At 40.4% G+C, this 18,480-nt stretch overlaps 1 protein-coding gene across 1 annotated transcript in view; it reads left to right on the top strand.

Moving 5' to 3' along the window:
• Positions 1-18,480, top strand: part of AMBRA1 (autophagy and beclin 1 regulator 1) — a 203,444-nt gene that overhangs the window by 95,517 nt on the left and 89,447 nt on the right. The window contains exons 10-11 of the mRNA XM_021716181.1: positions 12,804-12,884; positions 13,307-13,407. Coding sequence (XP_021571856.1) covers positions 12,804-12,884; positions 13,307-13,407 — 182 coding nt within the window. The remainder of the gene's footprint in view (positions 1-12,803; positions 12,885-13,306; positions 13,408-18,480) is intronic.

An 18,480-nucleotide genomic window follows, 5' to 3' on the forward strand; every position in this document is an offset into this window, starting at 1 on the left:
CACTGTGCTCCACTCTCCCCATTCATCTGATCTTGCTCTGAGTGACTTTTTTTTGTTTCCCTGGATGAAAAAAGTCCTCGAAGGGAAACGTTTTGCTGATGTGGAAGAGGTGAAATTAAAAAAATGGTAGAAGCACTAAAAGGCATCAAAATGGATGAGTTAAAAAAAACTATTATGAGCAATGGAAAAAGCATCTTGATAGATGTATTGCATAAAATGGAGACTACTTTGAAGGTGACTGAATTTTAAACATGTACGAATAAATAATAACTTTTTTGTAAATAAATTCCAATTTATTGGGTGGTCCCCCTTGTACTTTGGATTTCTACCTGGGAAAAATATCTCAGTCAGAATTCTTGTCTTTCAGCCTTAAGATGAAGTGTTTTCAGGACAATTGCATTTATTTTCTTAACTCTTCTAATTTACCTAATTTATCTGGGTCCCCTTTACCCAGAAATCCATGTTGCAACCAAATTTAAGCATATCTCACTTTATTGCCCTTTACTTTATTGCGTTTTGCAAGTATTATGGTTTTTTTTTTCCAAATTAAAGATTTGTAGCTACCCTGCGCTGAATACTCAGCGCAACTTTTCCAACAGCATGTATTCATTTTGTGTCTCTCTTTTACAGTTTGATAATTCTTGCAATATTTCAGACTTTTTCATTATGATATCTGTGATGGTGATTTGTCATCAGTGATCTTTGATGTGACTATTATAATTGTGCCATTAGCCTATTATAATTGTGCCGTTAGCCATGCCCGTATAAGAACAGCAAACTTAATTGATAAATATGTATATTTTAACTGCACTCCTGACCAGCCATTCCCCCATCTCTCTCCTTCTCCTCAGGCCTCCTTATTCCCTTGGATATAAAACTACTGAATTTATGCCAATTAATAACCCTACAATGGCCTCTAAATGTTCAAGCAATAGGAAGAGTCACATATCTCTCACTTTATGTCAAAAACTAGAAATAATTAAGCTTAGTAAGAAAGGCATGCTGAAAGCTGAGAGATCCCGAAAGCCAGGCTTCTTGTGCTAAACAGTTAGCCTACTTGTGGATACAAAGAAAATATTCTTTAAGAAAATTAAAAGTGCTACTTTGGTGAACATATGAATGATAAGAGAGTAAAACCATCTTATTGCTGATGTGGAGTATAGTGATCTGGTTAAAAGATCAAACTAGCCACAAAATTCCCTTAGCTAAAACCTAATCCAGAGCCTAATTTTCTTTAATTTTGCGATGGCTGAGAAAGGTGAGGAAGCTGCAGAAGAAAGGTGTGAAGCTAGCTGAAGTTGATCCATAAAGTTTGAGGACAGAGGCCATTTCTGTAATGTAAAAGCACAAGGTGAAGTAGCAAGTGCTGATGGAGAAGCTGCAGCAAATTCTCCAGGAGATCTAGTAACTGATAATGGTGGCTGCACTAAACAACAGATTTTCAGTATAGATGAAACAGCCTTCTATTGTAAGAAAATGCCATCTAGAACTTTTCATAACTAGAGAGAAGAAGTCAATGCCTTGTTTCAAAACTTCAAAGGACAGGCTGGCTCTCTTTTTAGGGGGTAAAACAGCTGATGACTTTATTAGTTCTCAGGGATAGTTCTGAAAATCCTCGGGCCCTTAAGGATTATGCTAACTCAACTCTGTATGTTTTCTATAAATGGAACAAAAAATCCTGGATAGTAGCACATCTGTTTACAGCATGGTTTACTGAATATTTTAAGCCCACTGTTGAGACCTACTGTTCAGGAAAAAAAAGATTCCTTTCAAAATATTACTGCTCATTGACAATGCACCTTGTCACCCAGGATCTCTGATGGAGATGTACAAGGAGATTAATGTTGTTCTTATGCCTGCTAACACAGCATCCATTCTGCAGCTTATATATCAAGGAGTAATTTTGACTTTCAAGTCTTACTCTTTAAGGAACACATTTTTGTATGGCTATACTGCATAGCTAGTGATTCCTCTTATGGTTTGGACAAAGTAAATTGAAAACTTCTGGAAAGGATTCACCATTCTAGATGCCATAAGCATAATAATAATTCATGGGATAAGGTAAAAATATAAACATGATCAGGAGTTTAGAATAAGTTGATCTCAACCCTCATGAATGACTTTGAGGGGTTCAAGATTTAACTAGAGGAAGTAACTGCAGATGTGGTAGAAATAGCAAGATACCTAGAATTAGAAGCGGAGCCTGAAGATGTGACTGAATTGCTGCCATCTCATGATAAAACTTGAATGGATGAGGAATTGCTTCTTATAGATGAGCAGAGAAAGTAGTTTCTTGAGATGGACTCTATTCCTGGTGAAGGTACTATGAACACTGTTACAATGACACCAAAGGAGTTAGAATAATTACATAAACTTAGCTGATAAAGTAGTGGCAGGGTTTGAGTGGATCAACTCTAATTTTGAAAGAAAGAGTCAATGTGGCAAACTTCATTGTTGTCTTATTTTCAGAAATTGCCACAGCCACCTTAGCCTTCAGCAACCACCTCCCTGATAAGTCAGTGGCCATCAGTGTTGAGGCAAGACCCTCTACCAGCAAAAAAATATGACTTGCTAAAGACTCAGGTGATCATCAGTATTTTTTAGTAATAAAGTTGTGTTTTTTGTGTTTTTTGTTTTTGTAATAGAGAGGGAGTCTTGCTGTATCTTCCAGGCTGGAGTATAGTAGCATGGTCATAGTTCATTGTAAACCTTGGACTCTTAGGCTCAATCATCCTCCCATTTCAGCCTCCTGAGTAGTTGGGACTACAGGCACATGCCACCATGCCTGGCTAATTTTTCTTATTTTTTGTTGAGTCAGGGTTTTACTATGTTTACTCTGGTCTGGACCTCCTGGGCTCAAGCAATCCTTCTGCCTTGGCCTCCTAAATGTTGGAATTGCAAGGTTGAGACTTTGTGCCCTGTAATAAAGTATTTTTAAATTAAAAATACTGTATTTTTTTAGACATAATGCTATTCTACCCATACTGGACTATATAGTAGAGTATAAACATAAGTTCTCTATGTACTGGGAAACAAAAGAAATTGTGTGACTTACTTTATTGCAATATTTACTTTATTGCAATGTTTTTTTTTTGAGTTGGAGTCTCACTCTGTCACCCAGACTGGAGTGCAGTGGCCACTCCTGGCCACCACAGCCTCGACCTGCTGGGCTCCGGCGATTCTTCCGCCTCAGCCTTCCAAGTAGCTGGAACTACAGGCGTGCGCTACCACGCCCAGCAAATTTTTTTATTTTATTTTATTGTAGAGATGAGGTCTCACCAAGTTGCCCAGGTGGGTCTCGAACCTACGGGCTCAGGCAATTCACTCACCTCAGCCTCCCAAAGTGCTGGGATTACAGGCTGAGCCACCGAGCCCGGCTGACTTTATTCCAATATTTACTTTATTGAGGTGGTCTGGAACCAAGCCTGCAATATCTTTGAAGTATGCCTGTGTGCAAAAGAGTTTAGTTGTGAGTATAGCAGTTATTTCTGGGTACCAGAGATACCTTCTGGTTCCTTAGTTTAGCATGATGTGTTCTAGCAATAAAATGTACACATGTATAGAGGAGCCTCATGCAGGAAGAGCTTCTCCTTTTATGGTCCCCTTCTAGCCAAGAAGGTATTAAAAGGTCTTGTTGGTGTTTGTTGTAGCTGAGGAGAGGCTGTTACTCATTTCTGCCATCTGACTGGGTGTGGCATAGGGAAGGTGCTTGCCTTTAGTTCACAATTTAATATTCTTCATCTGCTCCTTTGATATAACTGAAATCTAGATTAGCTGTGGAAAAGAAAATATGTTAGAAATCACTTCATACTACGCTTATCCCAATAGCCTTGTGAAACTCATGTATTTACCTGTAAGAACTCAAGTTCTCCTAGCTAGAAATTCCAGCAGAGTGAAGCTATATGTCCTTGATAGTGCTTGCTCTTATTCTGATTCTGGAATTTCCAGGACTTCTGTAGGAGTCAATGACTAGTCTCTGATAACAGAAACATACCTTGTAGCTAAGAAAGAGAATGGTAGTTTTGGCAATTGAAATCTTTCATTTGAAATAGAGTTGCCTTTGGGTTTTCCTTTGACTAACAAACCACAGACTCTAATAGAAGTGCAAGGCCAGACACGGTGCCTCATGCCTATAATCACAGCACTTTGGGAGGCCCAGATGAGATGATTGCCTGGGCCCAAGGGTTCGAGACCAGTCTGGGCAACTTGGTGAGACCTTGGCTCTATAATAACAGCAACAAAAAATTAGCCAAGCATGGTGATGCGGGCCTGTAGTTCCAGCTACTTGGAAGACTGAGGCAGAAGGATGACCTGAGGCCAGCAGGTTGAGGCTGTGGTGGCCGTCAACATGCCATGGCACTCCAGCCTGGACAACAGAGTGAGACTTCAACTCAAAAAAATATATTAAAAGTGCAAGAGAAATGTTAAGGAAACACTGTGAAGTTACTTTGTTTATGGACTGGCACCTGTTTAAGCAGTTAGGAATGAGCCACCCATCTACATTGATTGAGTGGTGCTACTATACAGAGTTAGCTGTGAAAGTGGGATGAGATTAAAAGCTGTTTTTTTCCTATTTACCAGAGAATTTTAAATAATCTCATTTACTTGGTTTTTGTAGTTGATTATTTTTACAAAGTAGCTTATAAAAGAGAAGGATGTAAGTCTTAAAATGGGGTCCTTCTATATATATATGTTTCTAGAAGTATATATGTGTGTATATATACTTATAAGTATATATATATAAGTATATATGTATATATATATGTATATATATACACACACACACATACTTAGGAGAAAGGCAAGTACAGTAAGTCCTCCTTGAAAACTGAAACTTTAAGTGAAACAACTATAATGAAACCAGTTTTACTATAGGGTAATTGATATAAACAAGAGTTAAGTTCCTATAGTGTATTTCTGATTATAAAAACATCACCAAACATCTCAAGAAAGACGCAAAACACTTCTAAAATTAAACATTGAAATAAATGTGACCTATATATACCTATATAATCTTTAAAAAAGATTAAGAAAAACACCTAAGATAACAATTTACTCAATTTTTGGTGAACCAGTCAGTGGTAGTGTTTGTAGTGGTGGATTAAATCAAGGAATAAATGTTTGCAAGGTGAAAATTATAAGGAGCACCTCCTAACACTATGTAGTTCAAAATTAAACAGTAACAAGTATGGTGGGCTTGCTGAGCATTTTCATACATCATTGTTTATTGTTATGTATTTGTGTAATTATTATGTACTTTATAAATTTTTATTTTGCAGTTACTTGTATTAATGTATCTATTTTCCAACTCACTTTTTTCAGTTCAGTCTTATAGGTGGCTGTAACCTGTGCTATCAACTCAGGGCAGAGGCAGAGGACCAGCCCTGGACATGATGCCATTCCATTGCAGGACACACTCATACACTGAGATCGTGGCATTCTAGACAAACCAGTTCACCTAACGTGCACATCTTTGAGATGGGGGAGGGAACCAGAGTACCCAGAGAAAACCCATGCCCACACCCACATGGGGAGAATGTGCAAACTCTACAACAGGCAGTGGCCCTGGCCAGAAATCGATTTTTTTTCCCTCATCAACGTTATACAAAATGATGTTGAACGAAACTATGATATTTGAGTACCAGCTATAACTGCATAATCATGGAAACATGAAATAACATGAAGTATTTTGGGAACTGTGTTGTTTATAGGTGTGGCTAAACTGCAGAGTCCCAGATGTATGACAGAAGATTGACCCCTAGAGTTAGAGTGGTACCAGAAGTTAGAGAGTCCGTGTGACTTGCAGAGGAGCTGAATTTATCCCATAGGTGAGAGGGAGTCATTGAAGTGCTTTAAGCTATGGAATAACATGATCAATTTCCACATAAGTTTCTAAAAAGGTAGACTATAATAAGTTACGCAGTAAAGTAATAGGAGAGCATTGTATGAAGGGAGGGAGTATTGGGGGACATGTGAGAAGGCTTCATGAATTTGAGCTGGTCATTGAATCTTAAATATAGGACTCTGACAGAGGAATTGTTGTGGAGGATGGTCATAGGGAAGGAGATTCTAGATAAATAGAATGGCTTAAGTAAAAGCCCAGAGACAGGAGATTTCCAGGGTTTATTCAGGAACCCTGAATAGATCTGCGGCTAGAGATATGGAGTCTTTGTGATAGGAGAGACATATCAGAAAGCCCTAACCAGCATAGGTTGGTCTCGAACTCTTGAGCTCAAGCAATCCTCCTACCTTGCCCCTCAAAGTGCTGGGATTACATATGTGAGCCACTGTGCCCAGCCTCTTCTTTGATGTGAATGGCCTGGAATGCCTGGCTGAGAGGTTTAGACTTTGTCTGGGGCCAGTCATTATCCAATATGTACTTTAGGCAGCTAACTGTGATAGCACTGGTTAAGGTGACCTAAAGTGGCAAGTGTACTAGTGCTGGACAACCAGTTAGAAAGCAGTGGACATAGTACAGGTGAGGATATGTGGGGATTGAATTGTAAGTACTGGGTATATATAAGAGGCCTTGGTGTTTTCTGAGTGTGGCCTGTTTGTAAATGTGTGTGTGTGTTTGGGGGTGGGTGGGGGTGGAATGAGCTTCCTGAGAGCACAGCCATCTTACTTTTTGTCCTTTTTGACTCTTACTGGAGCCACTTTTGAACTATGTTTATAAATTAGCAAGTGACTCCTAGAACAGCAGTGATTGGAATTGAGATGACTTGTCAGTGCTGGCCTGACAGCTATTGTCTGGGGTATAGCCCTTGGTTGTGGTCTTGGCTGAGCCTGTGATTTGTCATCGATCTTTAGCAAGCCCTTTCCCATCCTACGCTTCAATGTCTATCTGTGAAATGAGATTAGATAAACTCTGAAAGTTTCTTTTAGCCTTAAGCTTCTTGGACCTTTTTTTTTTAAATAAAAAAAAATTTTTGAGTTTTTTGAGTTGGAGTCCCACTTTGTCACCCAGGCTAGAGTACATTGGCATGATTACGGCTCACTACAGCATTGAATGCCTAGGCTTAAGCAATTCTCCTGCCTCAGCCTCCCGAGTAGCTGAGGCTAAATACATACCCACCTGAATTCTAGCTCAACTATGGAGTATTTTGGCCTATTGTTTAGAAATGTATAACATTGCTTTGGAATTAATACTTTGGATTCTAGAATTAGAATTACTGGACATGAAAATACATATGACTGGGCACAGTGGCTCATGCATGTAAACCCAGCACTTTGGGAGGCCAAGGTGAGAGAATTGCCCAAGCCCACAGTTTTGAGACCAGCCTGGGCAATTTAGTGAGACCTCTTCTCTACAGTAAATCAGAAATTATCTGGGCATGATGTCATATTCCTGTACTTCCAGCTGCTTGGAAGGCTGAGGTGGAGGGATCACCTGGGCACAGCAGGTTGAGGCTGTGGTGGCTGTGAGCAGTGTGCCACTGTACTCCAGCCTGGGCAACAGAGTGAGACTCCGACTCAAAAAGGAAAAAAAAAGAAAGAACATTTGTTATGGGGAGTGCAGAGAAGGCAAAGAAAATGGAAAATGTCTGGATTATGCCTGGGCTTAGAATGGGAAAATACAAAAGGAAAGAATTGCACAGCTGGGGCCTGGGAGGAGAAAGATATAACCCTTAGATTTATATACTCATTTTTTTTAACCATAAAATACACAAAAGGAATATGGATTTGCATAATGTAGGCAGATAAAATTAAAAGGTAGCATAAGGAAGGAGAAGAATTTGTAAATGGTAATTATCTCTTAAATATTACTGTTCCTTGGAGAAAAATGAAGACTCTGCAGTTCCAAGAGACCTATGCTTTTAGCTATCCCCTGTGAATAGTATCAACTGGGACTGTGCCTCCCTTCCAGAAATCTAAGCCCTTGCACTTGTGCATCATCCTTGAAAGTAGAGACTGGGACCTCAGTTCCTAACTAACAACGGACTTGACCAAGATTAGTGTGCCATCCAGGGACAGGAATACCGACTAGGCCTTCTGTTGTCTGGAGATTGAATAGAAACAGAGAAGCATAGGGAATCAAGGATTTTTTTTTTAATAGTCTAATTTTCAGCAAAGTCAACTGTGTACTGTCAAGATGACAATGGCCTTTTGAGCTTTTTACTGCAAGTGCTTCATTTATAGGCCCAAGTCAGAGCTGTTTGTCACTGAGGGGCAGTGACAACCCGACTGTCTGGTCAGGACTCAGACAGCAGTCTGTAGGTGCATTTTTCATTCCTTTAAATTATAACCTCTCTCTGAGACAATTAATCCTGGGTGTTTAGCAAAAGAGTTGCTGCTGTGCTTCTCCTATATTCTGGAAATATCTTCTTGTATTTAGTACTTGTCTTGGATCCTTGGTTGTTTGAAGGGTTTTTTTTTCTGGTTAAATTTTTTATAAGAAAATATTTTTTTCCCTCACTCCTTCTTAAATACCCCTCTGAGAGTTAATCAGAGATGCACAGAGTTCAACAACTGGGAAAGCCATTAATAACCCAGCCAGCTTCTATCCTGCTGGCTTAAAGGCAGCTTCTGGCTGTTGAAATTGATGAGGATTTCTCTGGTGTTTCCCTGAACAGTATTCCTCCTGTGTTGGAGGAACAATACCAGCTTATTTGTATATTCTGTTCTTTTAAAAAACTCCCCACCCTTGGAAAGAATGTTGGCTATGTTATGGTAGATGCCAGTGTTAGCACCCTTCATTATTCCTAAGGTAAATGTCACCCAGACTCTGCCTTTCTCCTACTTTTCATCTGATAGACATCTTCCAGTTCACTCATATTCAGTCTCTACCCAACTAATTTTACTTTCTTCTGTCTCATCGAGTCTTGCTTTATGTTGACCTGTGTCAGCACTGAAGTGAGTGGCAGAGTCTGTGTAATTTTCTAAATACATCTTAAGTCCTTTTAATTTCTTTGCTTTCTTCTTGGAAGTCTTACCATTATCCCTCTCCCCTTGCTTCAGTTCTCCCCCAGATATCTTCTGCATTGCAGTTTTTTTCCACATCTCAGCTCCTTAACTCTGAATCTTCTCTTCTTTCTAGACTGTAGAATCTAGAAAGTTACCTTTTCTGCCTTTAGTCTTCAGATCTGTGCCTTTGGTCTAGGACTTGGGTGGGCCAGAACTAAGACTGAGGGCCTTTCCCCCTTTCTTGTCTTATTTGTCCTTTTTTGTGCATTATGCCCTTTGCAACCTCACTCATTCCTATTTCTAAGTTTTTCTTGGTTAGTAAATGCTTGAGTTGTTTTTGTTTTAGGCCGTTTTCTCTTAGAGGTCTGTGAGTTTTTTCTCCCATAGGCAACATCTCATATTGTGTGTTTACCATGCTTCACATTTTTCCAGTCATGCTGGATCCTATTCTGTCATTTTTGCTACTTTCCTAGAGTTCTCAACACTTTCGTTTAAAAATCTCTACATTTTATTGAGATGCCATTTAGCTCCTGCTTCCCTATTCTTAGCTAAGATCTTAAATAGGCTGAGGACCAGCAGATGTACTTCCACCTATATAATATATTGCCTCTTTTATGATGCCTAATATAACCTTGAGTCTGAGACTTTGCTTATATATGAGCCAGTTGATTTCATTCTTTTTTTTTTTTTTCCTTGAGTTGGAGTCTCACTCTGTCGCCCAGACTGGAGTGCAGTGGCCACTCCCGGCCACCGCAGCCTCGACCTGCTGGGCTCCGGCGATCCTTCCGCCTCAGCCTTCCGAGTAGCTGGAACTACAGGTGCGCTATCACACCCAGCTAATTTTTGATTTTATTGTACAGATGAGGTCTCACCAAGTTGCCCAGGTGGGTCTCGAACCCGCAGGCCCAGGCAATCCTCACCTCAGCCTCCCAAAGTGCTGGGATTGCAGGCTGAGCCACTGAGCCCGTCTTGATCTCGTTCTTAATTGTCTTTATATATCTTCCTGTAATCTCTAAACACTATAAGGCCATTATCCCTGACCATATTTCTCCCCCTACTTTTTTCCCCAGGTTTTTTTGTTGTGGTAAAATATACATAACATAATATTTGTCACCTTAACTCCCTGCCTTTTTTTTTAATAATGAGAAAGACTGAATCAGAAGTTAATTATTTTTAAGTTTTAATAACAACAAGATACTTGTAATATATAGGAGTCCACATTTTACATAGCCATGGTATTTGTCCATTTTTCTGTGTTGTCTTCCGGTGTCCTTTCCCTGAGCTCTTTTTTTTTGAGTTGGAGTCTCACTCTGTCATTCAGACTGGAGTGCAATGGCCGCTCCCGGCCACTGCAGCCTCGACCTGCTGGGCTCCAGTGATCCTTCCGCCTCAGCCTTCCAAGTAGCTGGAACGATAGGCACGCGCTACCACGCCCAGCTAATTTTTGATTTATTGTAGAGATGAGGTCTCACCAAGTTGCCCAGGCGGGTCTCAAACCCGTGGGCTCAGGCAATCCACTCACCTTGGCCTCCCAAAGTGCTGGGATTGCAGGCTGAGCCACTGAGCCCGGTCCCCTGAGCGCTTTGTCAGCTGCTCAGTACTATCCAGCGAACAGCTTCTTCTTTCCTGCTCTTCATCCCTGCTAGCACCAGGTAGAGTAATGTCTGTTGTCCAGAAGGGGAGGTCTTTGGACCTTGCAGGAGCACACTGTCCACTCTGTAATGTGATTCTGGAAAGGCCAACTCTCATAGCTGTAGAATATATTAGTTGGATTTGCCTTGTTTCCAATACTCTCTAACTAAATTGCCCAGGCTGGTCTTGACCTCCTGAGCTCAAGCTATCCTACTACTTCAGCCTCTCAGGTAGCTGGGTCTACAGGTATGTACCGCCTCCAGTTAACTTTTTATCCTTTTGAGGCTTAGGGACCTTCCTCCTTTATATCCCCCCTTATGACCCTTTTAAACTTCAAAATATTTTCTAACTCCTTTCCTGATAATTAGTTGTAGTTGTACAGCCCCTTGATAAGTGAAATCTGTATTAATGAAAAGCTGTCATGAAGTCAATTGTACTTTTAAATGAATTAATACTTTAACTGATCACAACTAAAATCTATATATATTAGAAAAATAGTAGTATACTTAATTTGGGAGCTATCTTCTTTGATATTCAACTACTTCTTTGTGTACATGTATTAATAATTTGGGGGTGCCCTAGTAACTGTAGTCTGCTGGTCAGGAACTTCTGATCTCATTATTCTTTTTAATTCCTCTTTTACATTCTGTATATTCTTATCTCTCTCTTCTTGCCCCTCCTTTCACCTACAGAGTTTCAAGTCAAAGGGATATGATATGATAAGAAAAACAATATTGTGCTTTCTCTTTTGGGAAAAGAAAAACCAAATACTGACCTTTAATGGATCATCTTCCAATATCCCTTGTATTGATTTGTCTCTTAGTGCTCAGCAGCCAATTCTTCCAAGATATAAAAACCATCATAAGCTTTTGTTTCTGGCTTATGAAGCTCCCAGTGGTCCACTTAAAAGGCAAAGTGTTGCCTTACCTTTGGTTCCAGGGCTAGTTTGAAGATTATCTCATTGATCTGAAGATAATCCAAAGGGAGAATTCAGAAAATGTCCCAAGTCAAGCTCTCAAAGTTTCCTTTATTTGTGGAGTTGGTTAAGCAGCTTATTAACTGTTCTGCCCAGCCCCTACCCTTTAGCTTGTTGTTCCTTTGATGCATTGGAAACAAAGCCACATGAAATTCTTCTCTCTTTTCTTGTAGGATGCAGTGAATTGTAGGGACCTTCCTCCCTATACAAAGATCCAGGACTTCAAAGTCAAATCTTCCTTGAATCCTGCCTCAACCACTTACTGGTTGGGTGACCTTGCGTATTTGCCCCTCCGGTCTTTAATTTTCTTCTCTGTAAAACACAATGAATGATACTTTATGGGATAACTAAAAGGATGAAGTGGGATGGCATATCAATAACCTTTGTATTAGAACTTAGTAGATACTTAATAAATGGCAGTTGTTACTATTGTTTTAACAGTCCAAAAAGAAAACACCTAGACTTTTATCTTTTTATTTTTTCTTTTTGGAGTAGGAGTCTCACTCTGTCACCCAGGCTGGAGGACAGTAGCACAGCCATGATCACCACAGTCTCGACCTGCTGGCCTCAGCCTTACAAATAGCTGGAACTATAGGCGTGTGCCACCACGCCTGGCTAAAATTTTGATTTATTGCAGTGATGAGGTCTCACCAAGTTGCCCAGGCTGATCTCGAACCCCTGGGCTCAGGCAGTCCTCTTGCCTTTGCCTCTCAAAGAACTAGGATTATAGGCATGAGCCACTGTGCCCGACTGACTTGTATCTTTTTACTTAAGTGACCTGATTTTGGATGCATATTCTAATATTCTTCATCATGGTCAATTTTTCTGACTCTAAAAGAAGGGACTTTTTCTTGCCTTTTTTTTCTTTCACATCTCACTGATTTTTCCACATGGAGGACCTAAACAGATTTTCTTTGAAAATAATCCCACCAAAGCCACATTTTTCTTGGGTCTCTTAATATAGAAAAATAAGTTGATATATTTCCATTCAAGACCCTATGATCTAAATTTGGTTTCAATTTCAGATGCTACAGGGTTCAGAAACCACATTAACTCAAGAAAATTTTTCTTCCTTCCTGAATTGTTGGTAAATGGTCATAAATCTTTGTTGAGGTACTCCAGAAATGCATTTTATTAATGTGTCACCCAATTAGCGAGCAACCAGACGTCTAATTTCTGTGGGGCTCTTTCCTAAATACAGAAATTTAGTTTTGGGGATGCTTCTCTTTGGGGCTGGTGGGTGATTTTGGCTTAGTGATTGTTTTATGTATAGTTTTTTTATTTTCTCCAGGGACAATGGTGACAGATCCAGGCACCGAGCTCCACGCAATGCCCGGATGTCTGCACCTTCACTTGGACGCTTTGTCCCAAGGTAAGAACTGTGTTGTCAGCAACAGAGGGAGCCTTTATTAGAGCCTAGGATTTAGTTTCAACCCTACTTTCTGGTCTTTGGATTGTTCATATCTGGAATTACTTCCTAATGAACCCAAAGTCCAGCCCTGCTACCTAAAGGCTTGACAGGTGATGGTTGACCACAATGCAAAGGGATAGAAAAGTGTTGTTGGGAATATCTTATTCAAAAATAGAATCCTTGGGGGAACTTTAGAAGGAAAGGCAGGAAAAAGATACAAATCTATAGAAGGACAAATCCTGGGAATTTTTATTCCTTCCTGGGAATCTGTGTATTTTTGGTTCAGTGGGTCCCTAAGCCTAAATTTTTGACTACAGGTAGTTAAAACATCTTGTTTTATGGTAGTCTTTAGTTCACTTTTCACATGTGATTCCTTCTTGTAGACGTTTTTTGCTGCCTGAGTACTTGCCTTATGCTGGGATTTTTCATGAACGTGGACAGCCTGGATTGGCTACTCACTCTTCTGTTAACAGGGTCCTGGCAGGTAAGGAATGTTCTTTGGATTTTAAGAAGGTGAAGGGACAGGGAGCCAGATAAGACTTTTCTCTGCTTTACCTGGGTTGATGTGATAGTGTCTTGGCATCTGGCTGGAAACTCTGTTTTGGGGTCTTGTACTTACTTTCTTACTTCAAGGCAGAAATGGGCAGGGTTGAGGAAAAATATTTCCATTCTCACTTCCTTCAGATCTTTTTTTTCCCTTTTAAACCATTTGTTTCTTAATCCAGCAATTAAATTCTAGCTATGTTTTTTTTTGTTTGTTTGTTTTGAGTCGGAGTCTCACTCTGTCGCCCAGACTGGAGTGCCGTGGCCGCTCCCGGCCACCGCAGCCTCGACCTGCTGGGCTCCGGCAATCCTTCCGCCTCAACCTTCCAAGTAGCTGGAACTACAGGCGCACGCTACCTCACCCGGCTAATTTTTTGATTTTTATTGTAGAGATGAGGTCTTGCCAAGTTGCCCAGGTGGGTCTCGAACCCGCCGGCTCAGGCAGTCCACTCACCTCAGCCTCCCAAAGGCGCAGGATTACAGGCTGAGCCACCGAGCCTGGCTTATGCTTTTAATTGAATGATAAAGGTGTCTTGTTCATGTTTCGTTTGGTGAGATACTTATGAGCCAGACCCTGTGATTTAATTAGGGACTTAATGCTCACCTCTCCAACCCTTTGCTATTGCCAGCACATGGAGTTTTCAGGCACTGTGGAATCTTCTGAGGATGGAGGAGGGGAAGAGAGCCATGGAGCTGCCTCAGAAATCTCCACAGAACAGAAAATGGTCTGGGCAAGCCCCACTGAGACAGTTTTATAACAATTTAGTGGCCAGTGTTTTGGGGCTCTCAGGCATGATGTGACTGGATTCTAAGACATGTGTGCAACCGCTTCTGTTCAATCTCTATAGAAGGAAGCAAAGCTACTTTTTCTTTTCTTTTCTTTTTTTTTATGGCAGAGGTCATTTCCCCATTACACTCTTTCCCCACTCCCTCCCACCTCCACTGCCAACTTGTAAGTTTATGTATGTGAAGGCATAAAAAGTATAAAAATCATGCCACATTTATATATATCTTTACTAAGCATCTTTATTAGAAATTTAAAGATGATATTCTGTTCTGGAAAATCTGAGCCATGTGGTGGTTAAAGGTGGGGTGAGATCTGTTGAGACAGTGGCACTGTCAGACTGGGAGAATGTTGCAAGCCTTATTATTAATTTATTTTTCCTGCCCTATACCCACTCTTCTGCTCTCTGCCCCTGCATCCACCTGCCTGTTTTAAGATTTCTAACTAAGCTGCTGTGACAACATCAAGGGCATGGGATATGGCCTTCTCTACGTAGTGTGTTTGACCCAACATCAAGGCCTAGAAGTCCCGGAAACGTGAGTGACTTCTCTGCCAGACTTCAGGACTTCATAGGCCCTGGCTTGACAGAGGAGCAGACTCCCCCATAGTCTCCTGACAGCATTGACTGAGGAGAGCTATGGTCCTAGTTATAATGGCTCCATTCTTCTCCTTGCCTGGCACTTCTGTGTGACTTGCACTTCTGTGTGACTTGACTGAAGGCATGTGGAAGCTCCTCGCTGGCAGATAATCACTCACTGCCAGGCAATACTACAAAGCTCCTCTCTGCCCTTCTTTGTTCCAGACAATCTGCCTCCACACCCCATGCTGCACCCCCGGCTCCTCTGCTTCTGGCAAGTCTCTGTTTCCTTGGCATTGAGCTTTTCAGGAACTGCCTTCCCTCCAAAAACTCTTTACCTACGTTTCCTACTTTATGCCCAGTAGTCTGATCCAAGTAACCCAGTTGCACTTAAATATATTTTTGAAATTAGGAGCTGTGTTCCAGCAGTCATTTACAGATGTGAAATTGACTGAAAAAAATCTATCAAAGAATGCAAAATGCCATTTGGAGAAGGAAATCTAGACTCTTAGAACCTTACTCTTGAATTAGATTAGATACTTTTCGTTCATAATTAAACTAGTTTCTCTCATTTTTTTCAAGTTACATGTTACAAAGTGCTTATTTATCATATGCTGATATTTTAATATCTCTTCAGATCCTCTTAGCAGTTGTATCACTTGTTTTCTTGAGAAAATTCCAATAATAATAACAATAACAAAACAGACTAACATTTATTGAGCATTTGCTGTATACTAGAGATTGTCCTAAGTGCTTCCCACATATTTCATTTCTGTCTCGCAGTAGTCCTATGACATGGGTACTATTACCTAATTAACAGTGGAGGAAACTGAAGCCCAGAGGGCTAACTTGTTCACAGTGACGCAGCTGGGAAGTATAGGAACCAGGACTGAACCCAGGCAGTGGACTTCAGAGCTTGCCTCAAGACCATCTTCCTAGTCTGCCTCTTCACAGTGGTTTTAAAGGACAAAGCATCAAAATATCATCCTTTATCCAGGATCTTCATCTGTAAGAGGGAAAGAGCTCCCAGAGAACTTTGCTAACCTTCAGTGTTTTTTCTATTTGTTTTAATTCCCCTATTTAAATGGTTCCTAGACATAGCTTTTTATGACCCAGTGGTGCTTGCTGAAGAAAATCTTGTTATGTAACAGCCTTTTCCCTGACCCTTCTTGCCCTCCTGGATACAGATGTTTTGTTTTATATTAAACTTACTTGTGATCATGTAATTGAGCTGCTATAATAATGGCTTTCAGAGCGAAAGAGAAATTGGCCTTTTAGCAGTAAGCACTCCCAATTTTCCTGGAAAGGCACTTTGTCTCGTATGATTGGAATGAGGTTGTAATGGTCCCAGAACATGTAATGTCCCAGCAGACATTTGTTCTGCAGTTGTTATATGCCAGGCACTGTTGTAGGCTACTAGAGTGAGTAAGACAGACATCATCCCTGTCCTCCTGTAGCTCAAAATCTAAGTGGTTAGCCATATCTCAGTCTTGCTGTTTAGTTCTTATTGCCAAACATAAGCAGAGTCTTTGTGTGGTGAGTGGTTTTTTGCAGGGATGAAGGTTGGAAGTTGGGCAGACCTAGAAGGACAAAGCAGACACACAACTGCAGCTTTAGGGTGTGTGACCAGATGAATCTCCAGTGGACCCTAACCAAAGCCATTCAGAACCATCAACAGAAATGGACTTGCAGAAAATTAAGATCCATTCTGTCTACTCCTGCCACAGAGCCTGTGAGCAATAACAGAAAACAGAAACTGCTATAGAAAAGTATTTTTGATAGTCTGTTAATCTTCCTGTCTTCTTCCTTCTCTTGATGCCTGCCTCATAATGCTGTATGTTCCTGGTGGCTTCCAGTTGCTCATCAGCCCAAGCAGTGTCTCATCTTCATTAAAACAAAGTACAGATCCACACTTAAAAAGATGTAAATACATTCAAAGCTACTGCAACTCTGCCAGGTATAATGTTGGGAAACACTCAAAAGTCTAAGGAGCTCCCCCTGCTGACTTTTTAGCAGACAACTCTAGCTCTGTGTAGTAACAGCAACCGAAATGAAGTAAACGAAGCTAATGACTGCCTACTATGGGTCAGTTACTCTGTTTTCCCTGCATTATCTCCTTTAATCACTGTGACAACCCTGTGAGGTAGGTGGTAGTGTTTCCATTCTGCAGGGAAGAAAACAGACTCACAGCAGTTATGTCACTTGCCCAATATCACACCATGAGAGGCAGACCTGGAACTTTAAACCAGGTCTTCCTGACTCATAAGACCTCTGTTCTGTTTTCCATGCTATGTTTTGCTTGAGTTCAAGTAGGGAGACTCTACCAAAAGGTTTTTAAGCTTATAGTATTCTTCTGCGTGTTTGAGGCCTCATAAAAGTGAAGTGAGAAGCTCTGGCATTTGACAGCTTCCTGGCAATTACTGGAAGAACAGCAAAACTTCTGAGGGATAGGGACTTGGATAATGTAGGGTATTAGTTATCTGTCCTGCATAATCTTTTTGATTTTCATCCTAATGAGCTGTTCTGTTCCCAGCAGATGTGGGCCTGATATACTTAATTTACTATTTTGATTAAAATCAATGGGAAGTGTCAGGATTTTCTTGCTCCTAGCCACAGGTCATTAGGGCCTGGTAGAATATCTTAAGCTAGAGATGGCTTTGTGCCCAGTTATACCAATTTCTCTTATGATTTGACTCATTAGTTGTTAGGAGTATGTTGTTCAATTTTCACATATTTATGAATTTCCTGAAACTTCCTTCTGTTGTTGGTTTCTTATTTAATTTCATTATGGTGTATGCTTTGCATGGTTTCAGTTATTTTAATTTTATTGGAACTTGTTTTATGGCTTAGCATATGGGCTAGTCATTACTGTGTATTTGAGAAGAATGTGTGGTCTGTTATTGAGTGGAACGTTCTGTAGATGCCAGTTAGATCTGCTTGGTTGATAGTGTTGTTCAAATTTTGTATATCCTTGCTGATTTTCCTCTAGTTGTTCTATCTATTATTGAGAGTGGGGTATTGAAATCTCCAACTATTTTTGTTGAATTGTGTATTTCTGTCCTCTTTTGTCAGATTTTGATTTATATATTTTGGGGCTTTGTCATTGGTTATATCTTCCTAATGAATGAACTCTTTTGTCATTGTAAAATGTCCCTCTGTCTCTAGTAATATTTTCATTTTAAAGTCAGTTTTTAAAAAATGTTGTTATAGCTACTCCAGCTCCTTTATGGTTGTTGATGACACAATATATATTTTCTCATTTTTCAAACCTATCTATGTCTTTAAGCCTGAAGTATGTATCTTATAGAAAATGTAGAGCTGGAGGTTTTTTAATCCAACCTGACAATCTTTGCTTTTAGTCCACTGGTCCCTAACCTTTTTGGCATCAGGGACCAGTTTTGTGGAAAACAGTTTTTTCACAGACAGAGGGGGGATTTGGGCAGGGGAGGAGGATGTGCAGTCAAGCCTCGCTGCTAATGTTGATCTATATTTGCAGCTGCTCCCCAGAGCTAGCATCACTGCCTCTGTTCCACCTCAGATCATCAGGCATTAGATTTCCATAAGGAGCGCGCAACCTAGGTCCCTCACATGTGCAGTTCACAGTAGGATTTGTGCTCCTATGAGAATCTAATGTGTTGATTTGACAGAAAGCG

This window comes from Carlito syrichta, unplaced genomic scaffold (genome assembly GCF_000164805.1).
Source record: "Carlito syrichta isolate Samal-C Ts95f unplaced genomic scaffold, Tarsius_syrichta-2.0.1 Scaffold308253, whole genome shotgun sequence".
Classification (NCBI taxonomy): Eukaryota; Metazoa; Chordata; class Mammalia; order Primates; family Tarsiidae; genus Carlito; species Carlito syrichta.